The sequence below is a fragment of the Acipenser ruthenus genome, chromosome 15, assembly GCF_902713425.1.
Source record: "Acipenser ruthenus chromosome 15, fAciRut3.2 maternal haplotype, whole genome shotgun sequence".
Classification (NCBI taxonomy): domain Eukaryota; kingdom Metazoa; phylum Chordata; class Actinopteri; order Acipenseriformes; family Acipenseridae; genus Acipenser; species Acipenser ruthenus.
In genome coordinates, this window is record NC_081203.1 from 28,922,054 (window position 1) to 28,940,517 (window position 18,464).

The 18,464-nt window shown below is 35.5% G+C and overlaps 2 protein-coding genes across 8 annotated transcripts in view; both read left to right on the plus strand.

The window, feature by feature from the left end:
- The first annotated feature begins 689 nt into the window (after positions 1–689).
- Positions 690–4,244, plus strand: LOC131697609 (centrosomal protein of 128 kDa-like). Of its 5 annotated transcripts, none has more exons than XM_058987753.1 (4): positions 690–749; positions 3,066–3,235; positions 3,597–3,683; positions 4,101–4,244. In XM_058987753.1, exons 2-4 carry the CDS (start codon positions 3,077–3,079, stop codon positions 4,227–4,229), a joined length of 375 nt encoding a protein of 124 aa, XP_058843736.1. In that variant the 5' UTR covers positions 690–749; positions 3,066–3,076; the 3' UTR covers positions 4,230–4,244. The 5 variants fall into 5 exon arrangements, with proteins under 5 accessions (XP_058843736.1, XP_058843735.1, XP_058843734.1 ...); XM_058987752.1 differs by lacking the exon at positions 690–749 and adding an exon at positions 828–873; XM_058987751.1 differs by lacking the exon at positions 690–749 and adding an exon at positions 1,323–1,569.
- A 156-nt stretch (positions 4,245–4,400) lies between these two features.
- LOC131697608 (centrosomal protein of 128 kDa-like) overlaps positions 4,401–18,464 on the plus strand; it is a 37,068-nt gene continuing 23,004 nt past the window's right edge. The window contains exons 1-10 of one of the 3 annotated variants that reach the window (XM_058987748.1): positions 4,401–4,830; positions 5,478–5,569; positions 7,294–7,366; positions 7,998–8,114; positions 9,957–10,043; positions 12,769–12,843; positions 13,364–13,496; positions 13,871–14,031; positions 15,864–16,214; positions 17,663–18,313. In XM_058987748.1, coding sequence (XP_058843731.1) covers positions 4,633–4,830; positions 5,478–5,569; positions 7,294–7,366; positions 7,998–8,114; positions 9,957–10,043; positions 12,769–12,843; positions 13,364–13,496; positions 13,871–14,031; positions 15,864–16,214; positions 17,663–18,313 — 1,938 coding nt within the window. In that variant the 5' untranslated portion in view covers positions 4,401–4,632. The remainder of the gene's footprint in view (positions 4,831–5,477; positions 5,570–7,293; positions 7,367–7,997; positions 8,115–9,956; positions 10,044–12,768; positions 12,844–13,363; positions 13,497–13,870; positions 14,032–15,863; positions 16,215–17,662; positions 18,314–18,464) is intronic. The other 2 variants (XM_058987746.1, XM_058987747.1) reach the window with 2 other exon arrangements.

The window sequence follows — 18,464 nt, forward strand, 5'->3', positions numbered from 1 at the left end:
TGCACTTGAGTGAAGAATGATGCTTCGAGGCGCTCTGGTGTTTGTTCTGTAATCTACAGTTTACCGTTACCATCACTTACCACAGTAAGTGGTATATTGAAATAATAAAAAAAAAACAATATTACTGATGTAATATTGTTTAGGAGGCTGTATGGTCCAGTGGTTAAAGAAAAAGGCTTGTAACCAGGAGGTCTCTGGTTCAAATCCCCCCTCAGCCACTGACTCATTGTGTGACCCTGAGCAAGTCACTTAACCTCCTTGTGCTCCGTCTTTCGGGTGAGACGTAGTTGTAAAGTGACTCTGCAGCTGATGCATAGTTCACACACCCTAGTCACTGTAAGTCGCTTTGGATAAAGGCGTCTGCTAAATAAACAAATAATAATAATGTCGCAAACTAGTACTACTGTGATAATTGTTATTGCATGTATAAGACGGTTACTGTATACTAAGAACAATCATTTGTGTTATAAGCTTTAAAGTTTAAATATTTTCACAAACTTTACATTATGCTACAAAACACTGAATGCAAAATATATTTAATTCAAACTATAGTACGCTCTGTAAACTGCTGTTCAATTTAGTTCAACCAAAAATGTTTTTTGACAATTTTTTTTTCTTGGTTTTATCCTGGAAACACCTTCAGATGTCGCTGTTGCATCCATGGGCGTAACTAGCTATGAGGACACCCGAGGTCGTGTCCTCGGTTGTTTTTGTGTATCATAAATGTCGATGCTCATGTAAAAATTCTGGTAAAGTAGACTCTTTAAAAAAAGACTCCTTAATTTTCTCTGTTGGTTTACCTTGTAACATTGGAGGTTGAATAGTAAATACCAAGCACTATAAAAACTGCCATCTAGCTTGAAACCGAAGCTTGTAAGTTATTTTGTTAATATATGGATTATCACATAATGTAAACTCACTGCTGGTCTCTCAGAAGGTACAGTAGGGGATACTAATTAATAGGACTTCAAACATGACTTATTTGACTGATGCATAAATGATGATACATAACCCTGTGAACGCAAATAAGAAAGAATGAAACGGCGTATCAAACGTTAATGTTAATTCACATTATTTTGTATTTTAAATTACAATGATTTAAAACATTTATACTCAATTTCGAGTTTCACTTTGCAGATCACGTTGGTTATGCTTGCTTCCGGCAATTAACGTATTTTGTTACTGTCGCTTTAAAAAAATACTGCTTTACTGCACTTTGATAAAAAAAAAAAAAAAAAAATCCTGCTTCTTGTGAAAGGGCGGGTCTATTGGCGCAAATATTCTGTTAGGCATATTTGTAGACGACCATTACCATGGCTTTCCTTTACATATGACACAACAGTAGCTGACTCTGGATTTGCTGGGCGCTGTAGTTTTTTTACCCATCCCCGCTGTGTCTTTCTATACTCGAATTTTACACTAAGAACCACATCTCCCTGCCTTGCTTGCGACGCCGCCTGTAGGTCCTCCCAGTCTTCCTGTTTTAGGGCGGCCAGTTCAAGTTGCCATAGCTGCAGTAATAGAAAGTGAAATAGCAGTTGCAGGTAAAATGATGTGATTTGAGTTAATGTGAGTTTGTTACAAGCAGGTAAGACAGACTCATTTCTTTGTGTTGCTATATTACCAAATCGTAGACGTTCACCAATCATCAGACGTCAGCGGTTATTTCGGTTTTTCTGCTGTCATCTGTCAAAATGGAAAGCTGTTGCTAAATTGTGCACTTACTTTTTCGCCAATAAAACATCGATAAATCTGAAGCAACATACTGTTATTTTAAATGGCTGCACTGAAGTGCAAGTGCAATATAAATTGTGGAAAATGTCTGGTTTTATTATTATTATTATTATTATTATTATTATTATTATTATTATTATTATTATTATGATGATGTTATTATTATTTTATTTTGGTAACTTAGTAATTGGCTAGTAGTACCAGTTGCTTTGTAAAAATGTAGACTGAGGACTGAAACTAACTCAACCCCATTAATTACATTTATAAAACTCCGTTCAGATTAGAATAACAGAATTACCAGGGCAGCTGTTAAGGTAACTGTATGGAGGCAAGATGACCTACAAAATGTACACAAACTGTATTTTCACTTTGGTGTAACTTTATGGAGTTCTTTACCAGACGACATTAAAGGTACTAATGCATTTAAAGATTTTACTTATAAAGGTATGGTTAAAACAAAACACACATCTGTGATCACGAATTGTAAATATACTATTTGATTGGATTAACATATGTTATTAACTGTGGTATATTAGTAGATTTAGGCAAATGGTTGTATTGTGATTATTAAAATCAGGGGTAATTATTTTGGTACTATACATTTTTAGCTGTTTTCTTTTTGTCATTATACAGTAACTGTGTATTTGTTTGGAGGAAATAATTGCATTATGTTTGAGGATATAACTTAAAGTTATTTAAACTGTTAATTGCAAATGGCTCCCTTCTGTAAATGTTATTGTATTATTTTCTTTTTCCGTTTTTGTGTTTGCTTCTGTTTATTTATTTTCTTCCATTCTATACACCTGCCCAGGGACTGCCAATGAAAATGAGCTCATAGCTAAATCTGGGTGCAATACATCTTATGACATGTCAGAAATGTTAAAAATTCAGTGTTGATCCAGTCAAATAAATAAATAAATAAAATCAATCACTGCACTACAATCCTGATTAAAAACGTACAGTGTTGTAAGCTGCAAATGGTCACAATATGATTATGACTCCATCAGGTTACATATCAAAGAAAAAAAACCAATATGAATGGATTTAAAAAACAATAGTACTGTACAGGTATATTTGTTTATACCTGCCTGTGTTGTAAGTCTATGTCTCGACTATGTAGTTTTTCATTGAATTTAATTTGGGCGTGGTTTTAGGTTGCTGCTGAAAATGCATATACCTGGGGATGTAAGCAGGTTCAAAATTAAATGAACTCTATCTATCTATCTATCTATCTATCTATCTATCTATCTATCTATCTATCATTTATTTATTTATTTACTTACTTATTTATTTATTTATTTATTTATATGTCGTTTTTCTTCAAACCAAAGCAACCCTACCCATGGCAGAGTCTTCGAGTGATTCCGATACTTACCATAGAAATCGGGGAAGCCGCCCAGGACCGGTTCGAGCCACACATTTTGGCCCCCAAAGAAGAAGCAGAATAAATTCGTCTGGAGACATTTCTGGGAAAATTGAAACTTTGGCAAGCACTTTGCAGGTATGAATATATTCTACAGGAGATAATTACAGATGGGACTGAAGACAGTGAGGTCTATTCAATTGATATAAACGGTGGCAAATCAAAATACTGCCGCTGTTTAAATCATTAAAATCTGGGGACTTTGAGAAAAAAAAAAAAACATCTGTAGCAGTATGTGTAAGTCTGTTAACTGTATTTTTGTAATTACTAATTTTTCAATTTAATGACTAATGATGTTGTCATGGGATGGCATTGTAGTAATTAAGTGCTGATTCAGATATTTAGTTGTTCCTTATTAAAACAGCAATACATTCAAATAAACTACAATTTGGAAAGTAAACTTGGTTGACATAAATGTCATTACTTCCCCCACCCCAAGGATACAAGTCGAAATCTTAATTATGTTGATCGGATGTTGGGCCAATATAGAGAGCACACAGGGGATCAAGCAGAAGCAATGACAACAGTAAGGACTGATAAGCTGTATTTTTGTATTACTTTAAATATTGTAAGTGCTTTAAGGAATCTTTCTATCTAAAACCTAAAACCAAAAGCTTAAAAACACTCATTCACATTGATTACTGTAAAATCAGAATCGACATCTATGTGTAGTCTTGTTTGTTAATTTACAAGACATGTAATTACATTTTGGTTAGATACTGAAGTTTACATTCTCACAACAGGTAAAGTGCTACAGGCCTTATATACTGCAGTTGATCAAACACTTTCTCTGATGCATAGCATTGGTTGCCTCTTGATGTGCCTACTTTACGTTGGCTGGGGTTCCTATTAAAGTAGCAAAATCTGTGTTTTGATCAATTGAAATACTTTCAATGTCATAATTTTGGTATGTGTTTAATTTTTATTTTATTTTATTTTATAGCTGAGAGACAATTTAGAAGAGTCTATACACCAGCTAAGACACCAGCGATTACGGAGAAACTCCGGATCAACTTTACATACAAGTGACTTAGATGGCGGATCAGCTTCTGGCAAGTTTGTAAAGGAATAATTGTGGATATGCCTTCATGGTTTGGCCTTTACTTTTGTCCATTTATTTTAGATTTTGACCATGTTACAACCCCAGGTGGTTATTGGAAAGGAAAGAAAACAGACAACGCTGTATTGAAAAAAAAAAAAAGAAAAGAAAAAGAATTTGTTTGTCTGCCTGTCTGTCTGTCCCACTCTACATGGTGAACATGGTAACAGCATTGATTTTGCGTCATCACCATAGTTTTATCACAGTCTCCTAGCCTCCATAGATCTTGATTTTATACACATTTGTTAAACATTCACAATACGCATTTATCAGGACACGCTGTATGAGTCTGTATGGATGTGATGTCCTTTTTTCCAAAGCAGCAAAGTGTAAGAAAATTGAACAGCTGTGCATGATTTGAAAAGAGAAACTGTTGATGTGTATTAGAATGACATTCACCCAAGTGCACGCAAACCTGCAGAGCAAATGTAATTGCTTTCTGTGTTTGTTCATAGAAAGTCGTCATTACCGGCCTACCTCACCTCTCCGGGACTATAGGGATTCGAATGGCACCAGAAGACGGTCAAGGTCTGCGACCGTGCGATTTGTGGATGAAATGGACCCACCTGAGCATGTAAGCAAACCAAGACTCACAAACGCAGCTTTTTAAATACATCTGCAGGATCTTTCAGGTTGAAAACATTTGATATTCACCCTTCCACAATAAGACCTGTCATATCTATTAAAGAGACATGACAAAACTGGGAATTTAATTATACATATATATATTTTTTAAGCGAAGCATGTTATAGAATTGTGTAGTGTTCTAAACCAACAATTACTTTGAGCCCTGTGAGTGCAAGGTCAAAGGCAAATAGTCTGAAAGGAATACAAACCTTTTAACACATTCTTTGCCCTTGACATTCCCCTAACTGAATTCCATTTTAATAACCTTTTCATGTTTGTAGATTTAACCCAATGGTAAATACAGTTACATAGAATAATGAACACGTGTTTTGCAGTAGATTCTGTGAATCTCCACTCAGTGTTTAAATCAATTTTTTTTACCAGCTCTGTTGTATTGTACTCAATTTTACTTTCAAAATTTACTATCAAATTAAGAAAATACCACTACAAAGCTACTCTGGGGGGAGGGGTGGTATAGCAGAAAATTATTGCAACCAACTAAATTATTGCAAATACTTTCTCAGTTGTTTATAAATGGTGCTAAACACTAACATAGTAATCGAATGGAGTGTTTTAACATCCCTTCTTTCATAGGTGCATTCATTACACCAGTCTCTTCGAGACCTCAGCAGTGATCAGCTGCGAATTGGAGACGACATTGACAGAGAGATTGTCAGGAGAAATAGGTTTGATGTGTTTTTCTTTTGTACAAAAATAATGTTCAAGGTTTCCTTTCTTGCTCTCTGAAAAGGCTGCCAGTAATACTAATTAATTCATGAAATAAATGAATTTCCTCAGTTTTTCCTCTTCATCAGGAACAAGAACAATATATTTCCCACTTTTTGACTGCATCTCCTAATATATCCACACATGCTTAAAGTGTCATGTATGTGATGTTAGACTGTTTTCATGAAATAGTATAAAACAGTAATAAAAGTTAAATACAGAAGTATCAATGTAGACCTCTCGGGTATACAGTACAAAACCACCACACATTTTGGCAAAGTACTGGACACTTTTTGCAGAAAGCATTAATTTACATTAATTACTCCTGTGTGGTCCAGTGGTTAAAGAAAAGGGTTTGTAACCAGATGGTCCCCGGTTCAAATCCCCCCTCAGCCACTGACTCATTATGTGACCCTGAGCAAGTCACTTAACCTCCTTGTACTCCGTCTTTCGCGTGAGACGTAATTGTAAGTGACTCTGCTGCTGATGCATAGTTCACACATCCTAGTCTCTGTAAGTCGCCTTGGATAAAGGCGTCTGCTAAATAAACAAATAATAATAATAATAGTAAATGGAGACTGGGCTGCTACCTTTCCAGGCAAGGTAAAGGATTATATTAAAACTCACCCTGATGGAACATATACTAAATCAAATAATTACTTAAAGCTGTATAACTAGTATAATTGCTGCAAGTTTTACTTGCATTTAGTAACAAACATATTCAAGCGTTATTGAAAACATTGCTTTATCCACAATTTATCTGATGCAGGAGGCATGCTGCTAAATACAAGTACACTTCAGTACTGGTATAATTAAACTGTGTCATCCAGAGATTTCTGTGTGGCTTGTCTATTTCAGTAGCCATGAATAGCCTTTACAAGTATTCAGAATTTTGTGGGTGCCTGAAAAAGCCCAAAGAAGCTATTATTTAAAAAACTACAACATGAAAACGCTGGGACTGGGTGAGGGGTTTATTCATCTTAACACACATACTGCATAATGTAGTTTTCAGAATTTATGCATGACATGTTATTGAAATAATTTCAGAGGGTCATATTTGCAAAGCTTTTTACTCCAAACTAAAAAAATATATAAAAAAGCCAGCATATACTGCAGGAAATATTAATAATGTGCTGGTGAATAGATTGTCCTATGTCACATGAATGTAATCTACTCTACAGTAGCAGTTAAAATCCATCAATGCCAAAGAAACGTCAGAGTACATAATTTATATTAGAGGTTAAGCATTGTAAAACTAGAAAGTAGGGTATATATATATATATATATATATATATATATATATATATATATATATATATATATATATATATATGGGAAAAAAATAGTAAGGAAAGTAAATGCAAGCCCAGCTGTGAATAATATAGTACTTTACTAGGATACATGGTTAAAAAATATTTAGAAATACTACTAATATTGAAATACAGAATCATCCATGGTTAGTTATCACTCTTCCCCATTTTGTAATATATTGTATCTGTTAATTATCCCATTATTTGTGTTCTTTATCCCCTGAAACACTTCGATTTTCAGTCTGGTATTTTCTATGGACATAACGGCACCATGTTAATGTTGGATTGTTTATGGGGCTGGAGCCATTCTGTATTATCTTGAGAGTTTTTATCCATGAAATTAAGACGTAGGCGATCAATATGCTCTTTTACAGGACTGAGATTGAAACTAAAAGAACTTTGGAGGATTTGTCTAGCCGACTCCAAGAATCACAGAGGGCAGAAGCTGTGAGTTTTAAACCTGCTACTTTCATATGTTTTGTATTAACACTTGATTGTTTGTACTAAATGTTTCGCATCAGAAACTTTGAATTCAAAATGACATCCTTGCACTTCATACCTGGAACCTGAAGTTTGTTAGTTCATGGAAATAAATACTATGTCTTTCTACTGAAATGTAACTTAAAGTGAAAAAACTCAAAAAGGCTTTTTAATGTTTTTTAATGGCTGCTCTAAGACCTTTTCTTACTGCTTTAAATACCATATATATATATATATATATATATATATATATATATATATATATATATATATATATATATATATATATATATATATATATATATATATACACACACACACACACACACTATGCATAAGCCCTCCAGGCAAAAATGATAACTGTTCAAATTGGTAAAAATAAACAAACATAAGATTATCCTAAAGTCATTGAACAGGTATGCTATCTTGGCTGTGAGGACTTACACACGTTTTCTTAAAGCTAACAAATAATGTGAGATCACCTTAAATGTGACTAACAATCTTGTTGAGAATGAGAATAGTTGTGCTCATTTGTTAAATGTATTAAAGAAGTAGTGAAAACTGCACACATGTTCATTATCTTTCTGGTGGTTTAAAGGTATCTGAACGAGTGGAAAGGCGTCTACAGGAGATAGAGAGAGAAATGCGTACTGAGCGACAACATGGAGAGAGACGTCAGGATCAGCTTGGACACGTGTCACTGCAGCTACAGGAGGTAAGTCATGGGCTGCACAGAGAAAAACATAAAGGTGAAAGAAGAAAGTCACAGGCAATAAACCAAGAGTGGGGCAGTGTTCTTGTGACTTTTTTCCAAATATGCTATAATAATAACCATCACAGCTTCGTAATTGGCATGTTCTGAAAAGTTAGGTTTAGTATATTAAGCACTGCTTATTAAGTCTAATTACTGTTTACTGTTATACAGTACAAGAATAAATAGATTTACAGCTTGAAAATATAGAGTAAAAACTGTATAACCGGATATTTAAACTAAGAAGTCCAAAAATCTTTTTTTTTCTTCCCGATATAAGTGAATTATTCGAAGCAGCCATATATTGTATCTTCAGCTTCCACAAATGCTCAGTCTGTTTGATGACTGGTTATATTTCACTATGGAATCAAGGATTTTACTATTTTTTTGTATACTCTTTTAAGTGTCCAGTCCAGCTTTTAGGAATGCCTACCAGTGTGTTTTACCACATTTTGGCTTTCACACATATAGACAACTATGACAACCTATAAATAATTGTACAGAATAACTACTGACAGATACAACAGCATGTGAAGATGCATCCTGACAGCTTTTTAGTGTCCTGCAAGCAAAAGTGACTTCTGTTATTTTCTACAGCCTACACTTTGTTCAGTTTGGTGATATTGTTTGGTTACTTGATACATGATCAGATAGCTAGTTCTGTTCTTTTTTTAATTTACATAGTTGGCCACCAGATGGCAGTGTTTACTCTTATGATCAAACGTTTTCATTGAATATTTGATTGTAAAGAAAACAAAGCTAGAAAATTGTTATTAATAGTGTTACACCATCCATATAAAACAATTAGAATTCATACTTAAGTCACTTCATTTCAACGATTATTAATTTTCAGATGTGTGCATTAATTACCTTTATTACACATACCAGTAAAATATAATATAACATGTTTTCAGTTGTTAAAGTTATCAACATAAACAGTTTTATTTTTTTCGTTTTCTTTTATTGGATTCTGGTAGTTCACTAATACTGCAACAGTACACATGCTCTGAGCAGATATCAACACCTTCTTTTATTCGCTATTTGATGTCTCTATGCCATTGGCAACCTTGACCACTCTGGGGTATTCTTTATTTTATCCCTGATACTAACTCTAGATCATGTAATGGGTCATTGCCTGTGAGTAGAAAATCTGTGCCTCGATCCCATCCATGTCCTTGCTGATCTGCTTTGTCTGCACTGAGAGTCACCAATGCACAGCTGGAGGAAGCATCGAAGGAGTTGGTGCTTCAGGTTTCTGATTTCTGAAATTGATTGTGAGATTGTCATTTCTAGGAGAATGGAAACAATGGCTGGGTTTACATGCACATGAAAATCGACTCTACAATCATGACTGTGTGACGTTGTCACGCAAATACATCGTGCAGCAGCAAAAGGACGTCCTTTTGGCAGCGCGACTTTAAGGGCAGGGTCCATCGTTTTCTCACAATAAAAATAGCTGTAAAAACCCATGTAAACCGGAGCAGGAATCGTGCTTGTGGCTCATGAGATTTTGGCAGTCAAGATCCAGTTCTTCTGACTTAATATCATGTAATCTCCAGCAGAAAGGCCGTACAAAACATACACACACACACACACACAAAATGTTCATTTATGGACTACTTTAACACTAGAACCGGCGTGGTTACACTCATACCTACAACCGCCAACGGCAGTCATTATCACGGCACATTTTAAACATCATCAATATTAATAGCTTGATTCATGTTTGTGTAAAAGAACAAAACAAAACAAAAAAAAAAAAACCAAAACACTCTGAACCTTTGTCATGTTGTTTTTCTTTTTTAGGCTTTGAAAAAACATGAAGTGAAAGGCAGTGAAATGGAGGAGGTGATGAAGAGCAAGCTTTTGAAAACGGAATGTGAAAAGAGCCAGGTAAGAATGTGCATTTCCAAAACAAGGACAGACATGGTGAAGTGTTTTTGTTAGAACTCTTTTTTTTTTCCCCTGTAAGGAGATTGTCACCTTCCTTCATTAGGACACCCTGGACACGCTCCAACAGTGCTCCAGCCTCATCACAGATAGCTATGTGACTCACAGCAAGGAGTCTGTGATAGTTTGTTATCTTCTCTCTTCTATCTCTGTCTCGAGTACGAGTACTCCCCTCATCAGCTTGGAAAGTGGCAGTTGCCACCCAAATCGAGACGCTCATCACATCTCTGATTTGTCATCTGATGCTAAAACATTCAAGTACACTTTTGGGTTGTGTGACCATGGGTTTTTCTGCTATTTTGATGGCAACTATGGTAGAATATTTTATAACACTTTGTTTAGAGGTTATGCTTTAGTAACTAACCTGGTCCACTGGTCTATGAAACTTTTTGCCCATTGTCTGGTCCCTTGACCTCACTGGTGGGTTCACTAATGTGATAGCTACTGAAGACATCTCATAAGTGGCCAAGTCTTAAAAATACAATAATATATAATATATTTGTATGGTTTTTGTGGAACTTTTAAATCACTGCAAGTTTTTCCTGACGTAACTTTTACGTGGCATTTTGTGATGTCAAGTATCTGTGAACCCTGTGGACCCATGCCCTGATTTCCAGGTGGATGCAAGATGGTCTTGTACACGGGAATGCATACTTTATGAACTGAAGGCAAGAGACGGGTGCAGAAAGTGTGTTTCTTTTCTCTCTTCTTGTCCATCATGTGAAAAATATGATTCTTGAACCAAACCATAAATTGTACAGTATAAAAAAAGGGAGAAACTCTTTGTCAAAAACTTGTTACAAAATAATTTTAGATTGAAATGATAAAAAAAAAAAAAAAACATCTTGTCACTTTAACTTTGAAAGAGATATTTATTATTTCCAGAAGGAATTTAATCTACAGGTCATGATTTAGAGGAAGAAAAATAAAGCGCAGTGTTCACATACGATAATTGCTGCCCAGTGGAAAATAAAAACAATTCTTACAGAAAACACACAGTCTTTTACTGTAATGTGATGTGAGTAGCATAGGAACGTAATCATCTTAAAATAAAAACAGCCTACTTTACAGACAAGATGCACACCAAGAAAATAAAGAACATTTGAAACTGTAATATACTGATCGGTGCCTTACATAAACAAGCAGCTGATTATGTTTATTCTTTGAAAAAGAAAAAAAACATTAGGAGACAGTACCATTGAAGTCTGCTAATGACTTCTTCAGCCCCTTGTGTTAGGATGTCTTGGAAAAGCAGGTAGCAGGGGTGTTCTTTAAAACCTGTGACTGCATCAAATAAAAATGCATTCACATTTTCAAGATGCAGATTTGTTTCTGCACCTCAAAATACAGTCTGTCTTGGTAGAAAATGTTATGACTACTTATGCAGCCACCCATTCTTAAATGAACCATTTCATTTAGTTAACACTCAGTACCTCGCTGCCTGTAGCTCTTATTTTAAGCAAATTTTTTGAAGCACCAGACATTTGTTTGGATTTGGATTATTGGATTTATTTATTTTTTATGCAGTTTCATTGGGTTCAATCATAGGTTGAGGGATTTATACTCTTTGTGCTGCAGTTATGTGCTTCAATTGAGTAGTAAACAAATGAATGTTATCCATTACCCATCAGAGTAGAGTAGAACTACAGCCACTCAGAGAAAGCTGCAGTTACTAAAATAAGGATTTTCATCTATCTGTTCCTCACACTCTATTTTACAAAAAAAGGAGTGAGTTATGAATTTCATTGATAAACAGATCAACTAAGTGATGTTCAAGAATTGTGGGGAACCCTCTATCCTTTTGGTCAAGCCTGTGGAAAACCAGCTGAAGTAGAACCAGTGATGTGATTTGAATAACATTTTGTACAAATGCATAGTTTGGTTTCTGTTAATCAAGAAAACTAGAGCATGCCTTTCATTGTTCTCAAAGGCACCATGTCTGTGTAAGGGAGTCTACTGTACATGGAATGGTCTGAATGTGGCACAATTTCATATTCATTGCAGAGAAGAGCCATGGTAAACAAAAGGGTTAAATGGCTTTTTCCAACCAGCTCACGTCTGCTGACATAATTTTCTCTTCAGGTGGCAGAGATGAGACGCCTCCTGTGAAGGAAACTGCTACCAATTCCTTCCTATCAATAGATATAGGTGGAATGACCCTATACTATGTAATTTGTGCAGCTAGATTTTAATATTTATAAGCAGGGCCAGATTCTAATCCCCATTTCTATTCTCTGGAGTATTTTTTCATAAACTTCCAGCACTTGTCTGTGTCCCACTTAGCTAGAACTGCTCTGGTATATTGGAATATGATTCAGACTTGGTTTCTGTAGTAGGAGTAGCACTGAATAGTCGTTCAGCATTTTGTTATACTCATCAAAATCTCCAAATTTTCCAACATTGGTTTACTATGCCCCTTTTAGGATTCCTGGATGGTGTAAAAAGAAATCCTAGTACTATAGATGTGGATAATTTTTCAGATAAGGAATGTTGGCCTTGCAGAATCAGTTTGGTGAAATTAGTTTAAAAAAAATAAAAAGTAGTACCCATCAACATCACCTCAGGGCATGGACCCAGTAGAATGACATAATTCAATATAGCTAGTATAGATGATGGACTTGGTCTTTGTTATTTTTATGAATAATTGATTGTGTTTTGTAACCTTAAGATTGAACAAGAGCTGGAGCGAACTAGGAGACGACTGGACCAGTCTGAAGGGGGTCGGGACACTCTTCTTCAACAGGTATTGATTTCAGCAAATTTTCGACCAATTGTCTATTCTATAAATCAGGCCAAATCTCATGTTGAGCTTAAATCACATTTGATAATGCATTCTGAACCAGTAAGCAGGTGAGGCTGCCAGTGAACTCTGAAACTCAAGGTCAATGCGTATTCATAAGGAAAAGTTTCACTGTTGACACCTGCATCGATAGGATGGCCTACAGTATGAATAGAGATTGCCCAAATGGATTGCAAAGTTTATTTGCAAGAATGAAATAGCCCAGTATTCCGTGCACAAAGCCTCTTGGGCAGTATGTACAAGAAACAGTCATAAATTGAAGGTAGTGAATAAACTTTCTGTTATTTGCCAGTATGTGTTGATATAGTTTGCTGTTATAAGTAGGACAAATTAGGAACAAAATGTGCGCACCTGATATTGAGTCAAAGGGTCACATAAACCATTAGAGGGGCTAGTTTGTACACCAGCAATCTAATACTTCACTGCAGCCCACAGCATTTAAACGTTTTCAAATTGTGTTTAGGTTGATGACCTACGCACACAGCTTTTGAAAACTGAGCAAGATCGCCTGGACATGCAGCAGCAGATTTCTCAGATTGCTCTTCTCCAGAGAAGTCGTAATGAAGAGGAGGAGGATCAAAGGATGCTAAGAGCAGGTAAGAGCTTGCCTTCAAAATGACCATTGAGTAACATGTCTACAATCAAGACCATTTTATCTGAGAAACAACAAAGGTTTTAAAATCTGTGATTGAGTGTTTTTGAAGTTATGGATTATTAATGGAATTATCTTGTTTTGAGTGAAAAATGTTTTTATTATGCCGTCTAAAAGGCTTAATTTTTTTTTATAAAGTGCACATCGCAGTGGTATCACAGTAACTTAAAACATGTTACGGTAGCTGAAATACTTATACATGTAAAACAGAAAAGTATTTGTTATTTCAGAAAGTACATAATTGTTGATTAAATAAAATGAATTGGGCTCTATGTAGCTCCATTTATATATGTATGTTTTTCTTCATTTTATTTTCAGTGACTGATCGATCTGACCGTGAGAAGCAAGAGTTGGAAAAACAGATACAAGAACTGAGGTTGCAGCTCAGTCAGAATGTTGTCATGTCTGAAGTACAGGAACTGAAAAGATGCATTGAGCGTAAAGAGAGGGAGAAAGCTCAACTCTCTGCCCATATTGAGGTAGTGTTGTGTTTCTTCAGAAACCGATATGTTTTATAAAACATTTAATGATATTATCTACTTATTGGACTTTAGTACATCTACCCCTCAGTCTGACAAACTTTAAATCCAGTATACATAAAATAACACATAAGAAACCACTTTACGAGATATATAAATCTGAGCACTCATTTGTGATGCTGAAAAAATAAATACAATATGAAATTAGCATGGAATTGATTTAATCAATTAACAATTCAATTTGTGTAAATACAATTCTACATATGCATGAACCTCCTAATGTCTTGTTTTCAAATATGATCATGCTGGAAGTCCAAAAAACACACATCTTTAGCAGTGGCACATATGAGTAGGACTTCATGCTCTCTGGAGGATTAATTTTCAATCTAGAATTCATTCACTTTTTTAGGAGCTGTATTGGATAATGATAACAAATGTATACATCAGATATTGTTTTTAATGGTTTGTGAAAAGCTGGTTATGACTACACAGCAGGCACTTTCCCCATAGCTTATTTGGATGACACTGACATTACCAGGATTACAATGGTGAAAGGCACTGGGGGTGTAGTCTTGAGAAATGCATATATCAATGCAGGAATGCATTTTCCTTGAAACCAGTTTAACACCGGTTCCCAGAGATATAACTAAGTAGTTTGTAACAACAAAGAAAACAGTTCTGTAAAACCCTCCTTCTAGTTGTGTTATTTATCAATCAAACTCATCTACATTAACACATTGACATGAATGTGCTCTGTAATCATTCTTCATAACTGGAAGATCCCCTGTTGATTTTATTTTGCAGTACATTCATCTCTGATGATACAGTGGAGGAAATATATAGCATTGTCTTTGTTTTTTTTGTTTTTAAAGAGCAAAATAAGAAAACCAGTGCTAAACCATACGTTTTATTTTGCCTGTATGAGGTTTAATTCAGTGTACCTTTTTTTACAATTTAGAGGGTACTAGTATTTTTTAATATTTTGAGACTTTTCTTAAATCTGATTTGATATTTAGTATACAGGGAATTTTTTCCCAAGTTGAAAATGGAATACTGGAATAAGGTATAGAAAAGCTCAAGCGGGTTCTTAATCCTGTTGTCTTCAGTCACAACTGAGGTATTATTGTATACAGTATGAGATGCTATAACCAGAGTGTACTGCCTCCCGTGTATATAACACACATCCCATAAATAACATTCTCCTACAATTTGTAAAAGTGTGTCTGATCAGAAGATGACGGTGAACATTTTCAGTGCATCTGCACAGTATAATTATTTGCTGTGTAGTGTTAAATAGTTAAGTCCTGGAAAAAGCATCAGCAAAATCGCCAAAATACAGTCTTGCACAGTAAGCCTAATTTAAAACAGAAAAAGCTTAATGAGACCACTGTGAAGCCTACAGTGTAGGTTGTTACAGACTTTATAAAAAAGACATTAACCTTTTGGCTTCTAAAATGTCCATAAATAAATATTAAGATTTAAACTGCCCTTGGGCTAAGTGCTTTGCTTGTAACATTTGAGGTGATTTGCCTAAACATAAAAAAATAGATTACTCATTTTAATACTTAAAAAAAAAAACCATAATCCCCAATGGCATCAGAAACAACACTAATAACATAAAATAATAGTATAAATAAAATAATAACCAACATCATAGTAGCAATGAGTTGGTCTACATGAAAACAAATCCTACATTTTTCTAATGGAAGCCCTTGTTCATCCTAGTACTGCATTTTTTACACCAAATATTTAAGTGTTTTTTATTTATTTATGTATTTATTTATTATATACTGGAATTCTTTTTTTCCAAATTATTGCTTTTTCTTTGATAGGTGCTGTCATCAGACCTTGACAAGAGGGAGAAACAGCAGCTGAGGATGCTTGATCAGCTGAAAGAAATCCAGAACCGTTACGAAGACTGTGAGACGGACCGAAAGCGCATGGAGCTCCAGATTGAGGATTTGGACACTCAATTGAAGGACTGTGGCAGGGAGGCTGAGAAGCATGTGAACCAGCTTAAACAGGCCGAACTCCTGAAGGAGGAGAGTGACAAAAAGAAGGAAGAACTGAAAGCTAAAGCCCAGGAGTCCATCAGGCTCTGGAAACTAAAGTGTAAGAAACTTGAACGTGATCTGGAGAAGCAGAACGAGACGGCAGAGCTAACAATGGACAAAAACAAGCAGGTAGTTAACTGGGAAAATTAGATACTTAGCACATAGAATCCTATTTTCCTCAACAGCATAGAACATTGTAGCAGTGATACAGACATCATATAAAATGTGTTTTATTACATTCTATGTGGCATTTTTCCCATCTGCATAGATCTTTATTTTCCATTTTTTTGTTTTTATTCATTTTGATTAATCTTGGATCATTTCTGTGTCTGTGTTTTTAATTTCTACACTTCTTTCTCTCTCTTTAAAGCCTGTCGGAGAGTTCCACAGGTACGGGATAGCCATACATTATTTCCACACTGCTGCACTAACCTGTGTGGCCTGGTGGTGCAATGGCTATAGATTCAGTTTCCGTGGTGTGTTACTTTTGTTTGTTGTCAGGGCATGTTTTTGTGTGAGATTTACTTAAATGTAAAAGCAGACAGGCCTCCTGATACTTTGCTGCATTAAACAACTATTTCAGATAGGTATCTAGTTTTGAGTTGTCGCAGTACTATTTATAAAATCAACAGGCAACAGAAGGTATGACACATGCTGTATATCTGTAGTGCTAACTGTGTTTTGTGTATTTTTTATTCTATGAATTAATTGCTGTTGGTGGCACATTGAGACATAAGGTGCATAATATTGTAGATGCAGGAAGAACAAGCATGTTGTCCGTCATTATATACAATGATTACATTGCCTTTGATTGATTGGTATCTCCTTCACCTTAAACTCCCACTCTTCTTCTTCTTGTGTCAGGCTGTATCTTTTTTGTTATACTTGCTACTCACACCACCCACAGTCTTTAGTTAATTAGGTGTTAATTTCATTTAAACACAATTTCACTAGTACTGGGTACTTTTATTAAACTAAGAAGACAAGAGGAATTAAAGTCTGAACACCTATACATTGAAAATCTTCAGCTTGTCTCAATTCTTGATGTTTATTTGATCCACACAATGTGTGTCAACTGGAGTCAGTTTGTAAACTTCTACCTTCTAGTTATTATTATTATTATTTGTTTATTTAGCAGACGCCTTTATCCAAGGCAACTTACAGAGACTAGGGTGTGTGAACTATGCATCAGCTGCAGAAGTCACTTACAATTACGTCTCACCCGAAAGACGGAGCACAAGTGACTTGCTCTAGGTCACACAGTGAGTCAGTGGCTGAGGTGGGAATTGAACCGGGGACTTCCTGGTTACAAGCCCATTTCTTTAACCACTGGACCACACAGCCTTCTAGTGTCTGTCATCCGGTACTAGGCTGTCTTTGTACCTTTATAATAGCAAGCAATACATTCGTAGAGCCCATTTACAATAAGCAAAAAACACACACCACATATAAAGGCTAAGTATATTCCATGTTTTGACTTTGAGAGGTTAATTGCTACATTTAATTTCAATATAATTAATCCATATCAAATTTGAAAAAATATAAATACTAATAATAGTCAATGCAACTTCATATAGGTGACCAAAGAAAAGGAAACTCTACAAGGGCAGCTCCACTCAGTCATGCTACAGATGGAGAACCTTCGCAAGGAGCTGAGTGACGTCATCTCAAAACTGGCACAAAAAGAAGAGGACATTCACCGTAAAGATGTTGAACTCAATGAGACAAAATCGCAGCATATGGACTTGGAGCATGAGATTAGAGAGGTGCGGGAAGTTGCCAGCAAGCTCGAGAACGAGGTTCAAAACCAGAACCTGTTGCATTCACAACTGAAGAGCGATAACCAGGCACTGGAGAGTGAGGTTCTTGTGTTAAGCAGGAAAAATGAAAAGGATCGGGGGACGCTGCTTGAGATGCAAGGGGAGATTAAACACCTGAGTGCCATTCGGGCTGAGTTGACCAACAGACTTTCTGATGAGGAAACAGCCAGGAAAGAGTTGAAGAAAGACCTTGGTGACCTCCAAAGCGCATATGACTGTGGACAAGAGGAACTACTCTCTGTGGGCAGACAGATCAAACTCGAAAGGGATCTGCATCATAGAGAACTGGCAGGTCTCAGATCAGAGATGGAAAATTTGAAAACGAAACATGAAAAGAATATCCAGGAGGCTGTCCGGCTTTTTAGACAAGAAAGGGATGAGCAGGAAAACCACATAAGAACTTTCAAGGTAACTGTACAATTGGCAATGTTGGTGTTTTTTTTTTTTTTTTTTTTTTAACAGTTCTTTGGGAAGTGTGAAAGTTCACACAATCTGTGTAGTAGCACAAACAATGCATGCGTGTTAAAATATACATTTTTTAGTAGGCATTAAATAAAAA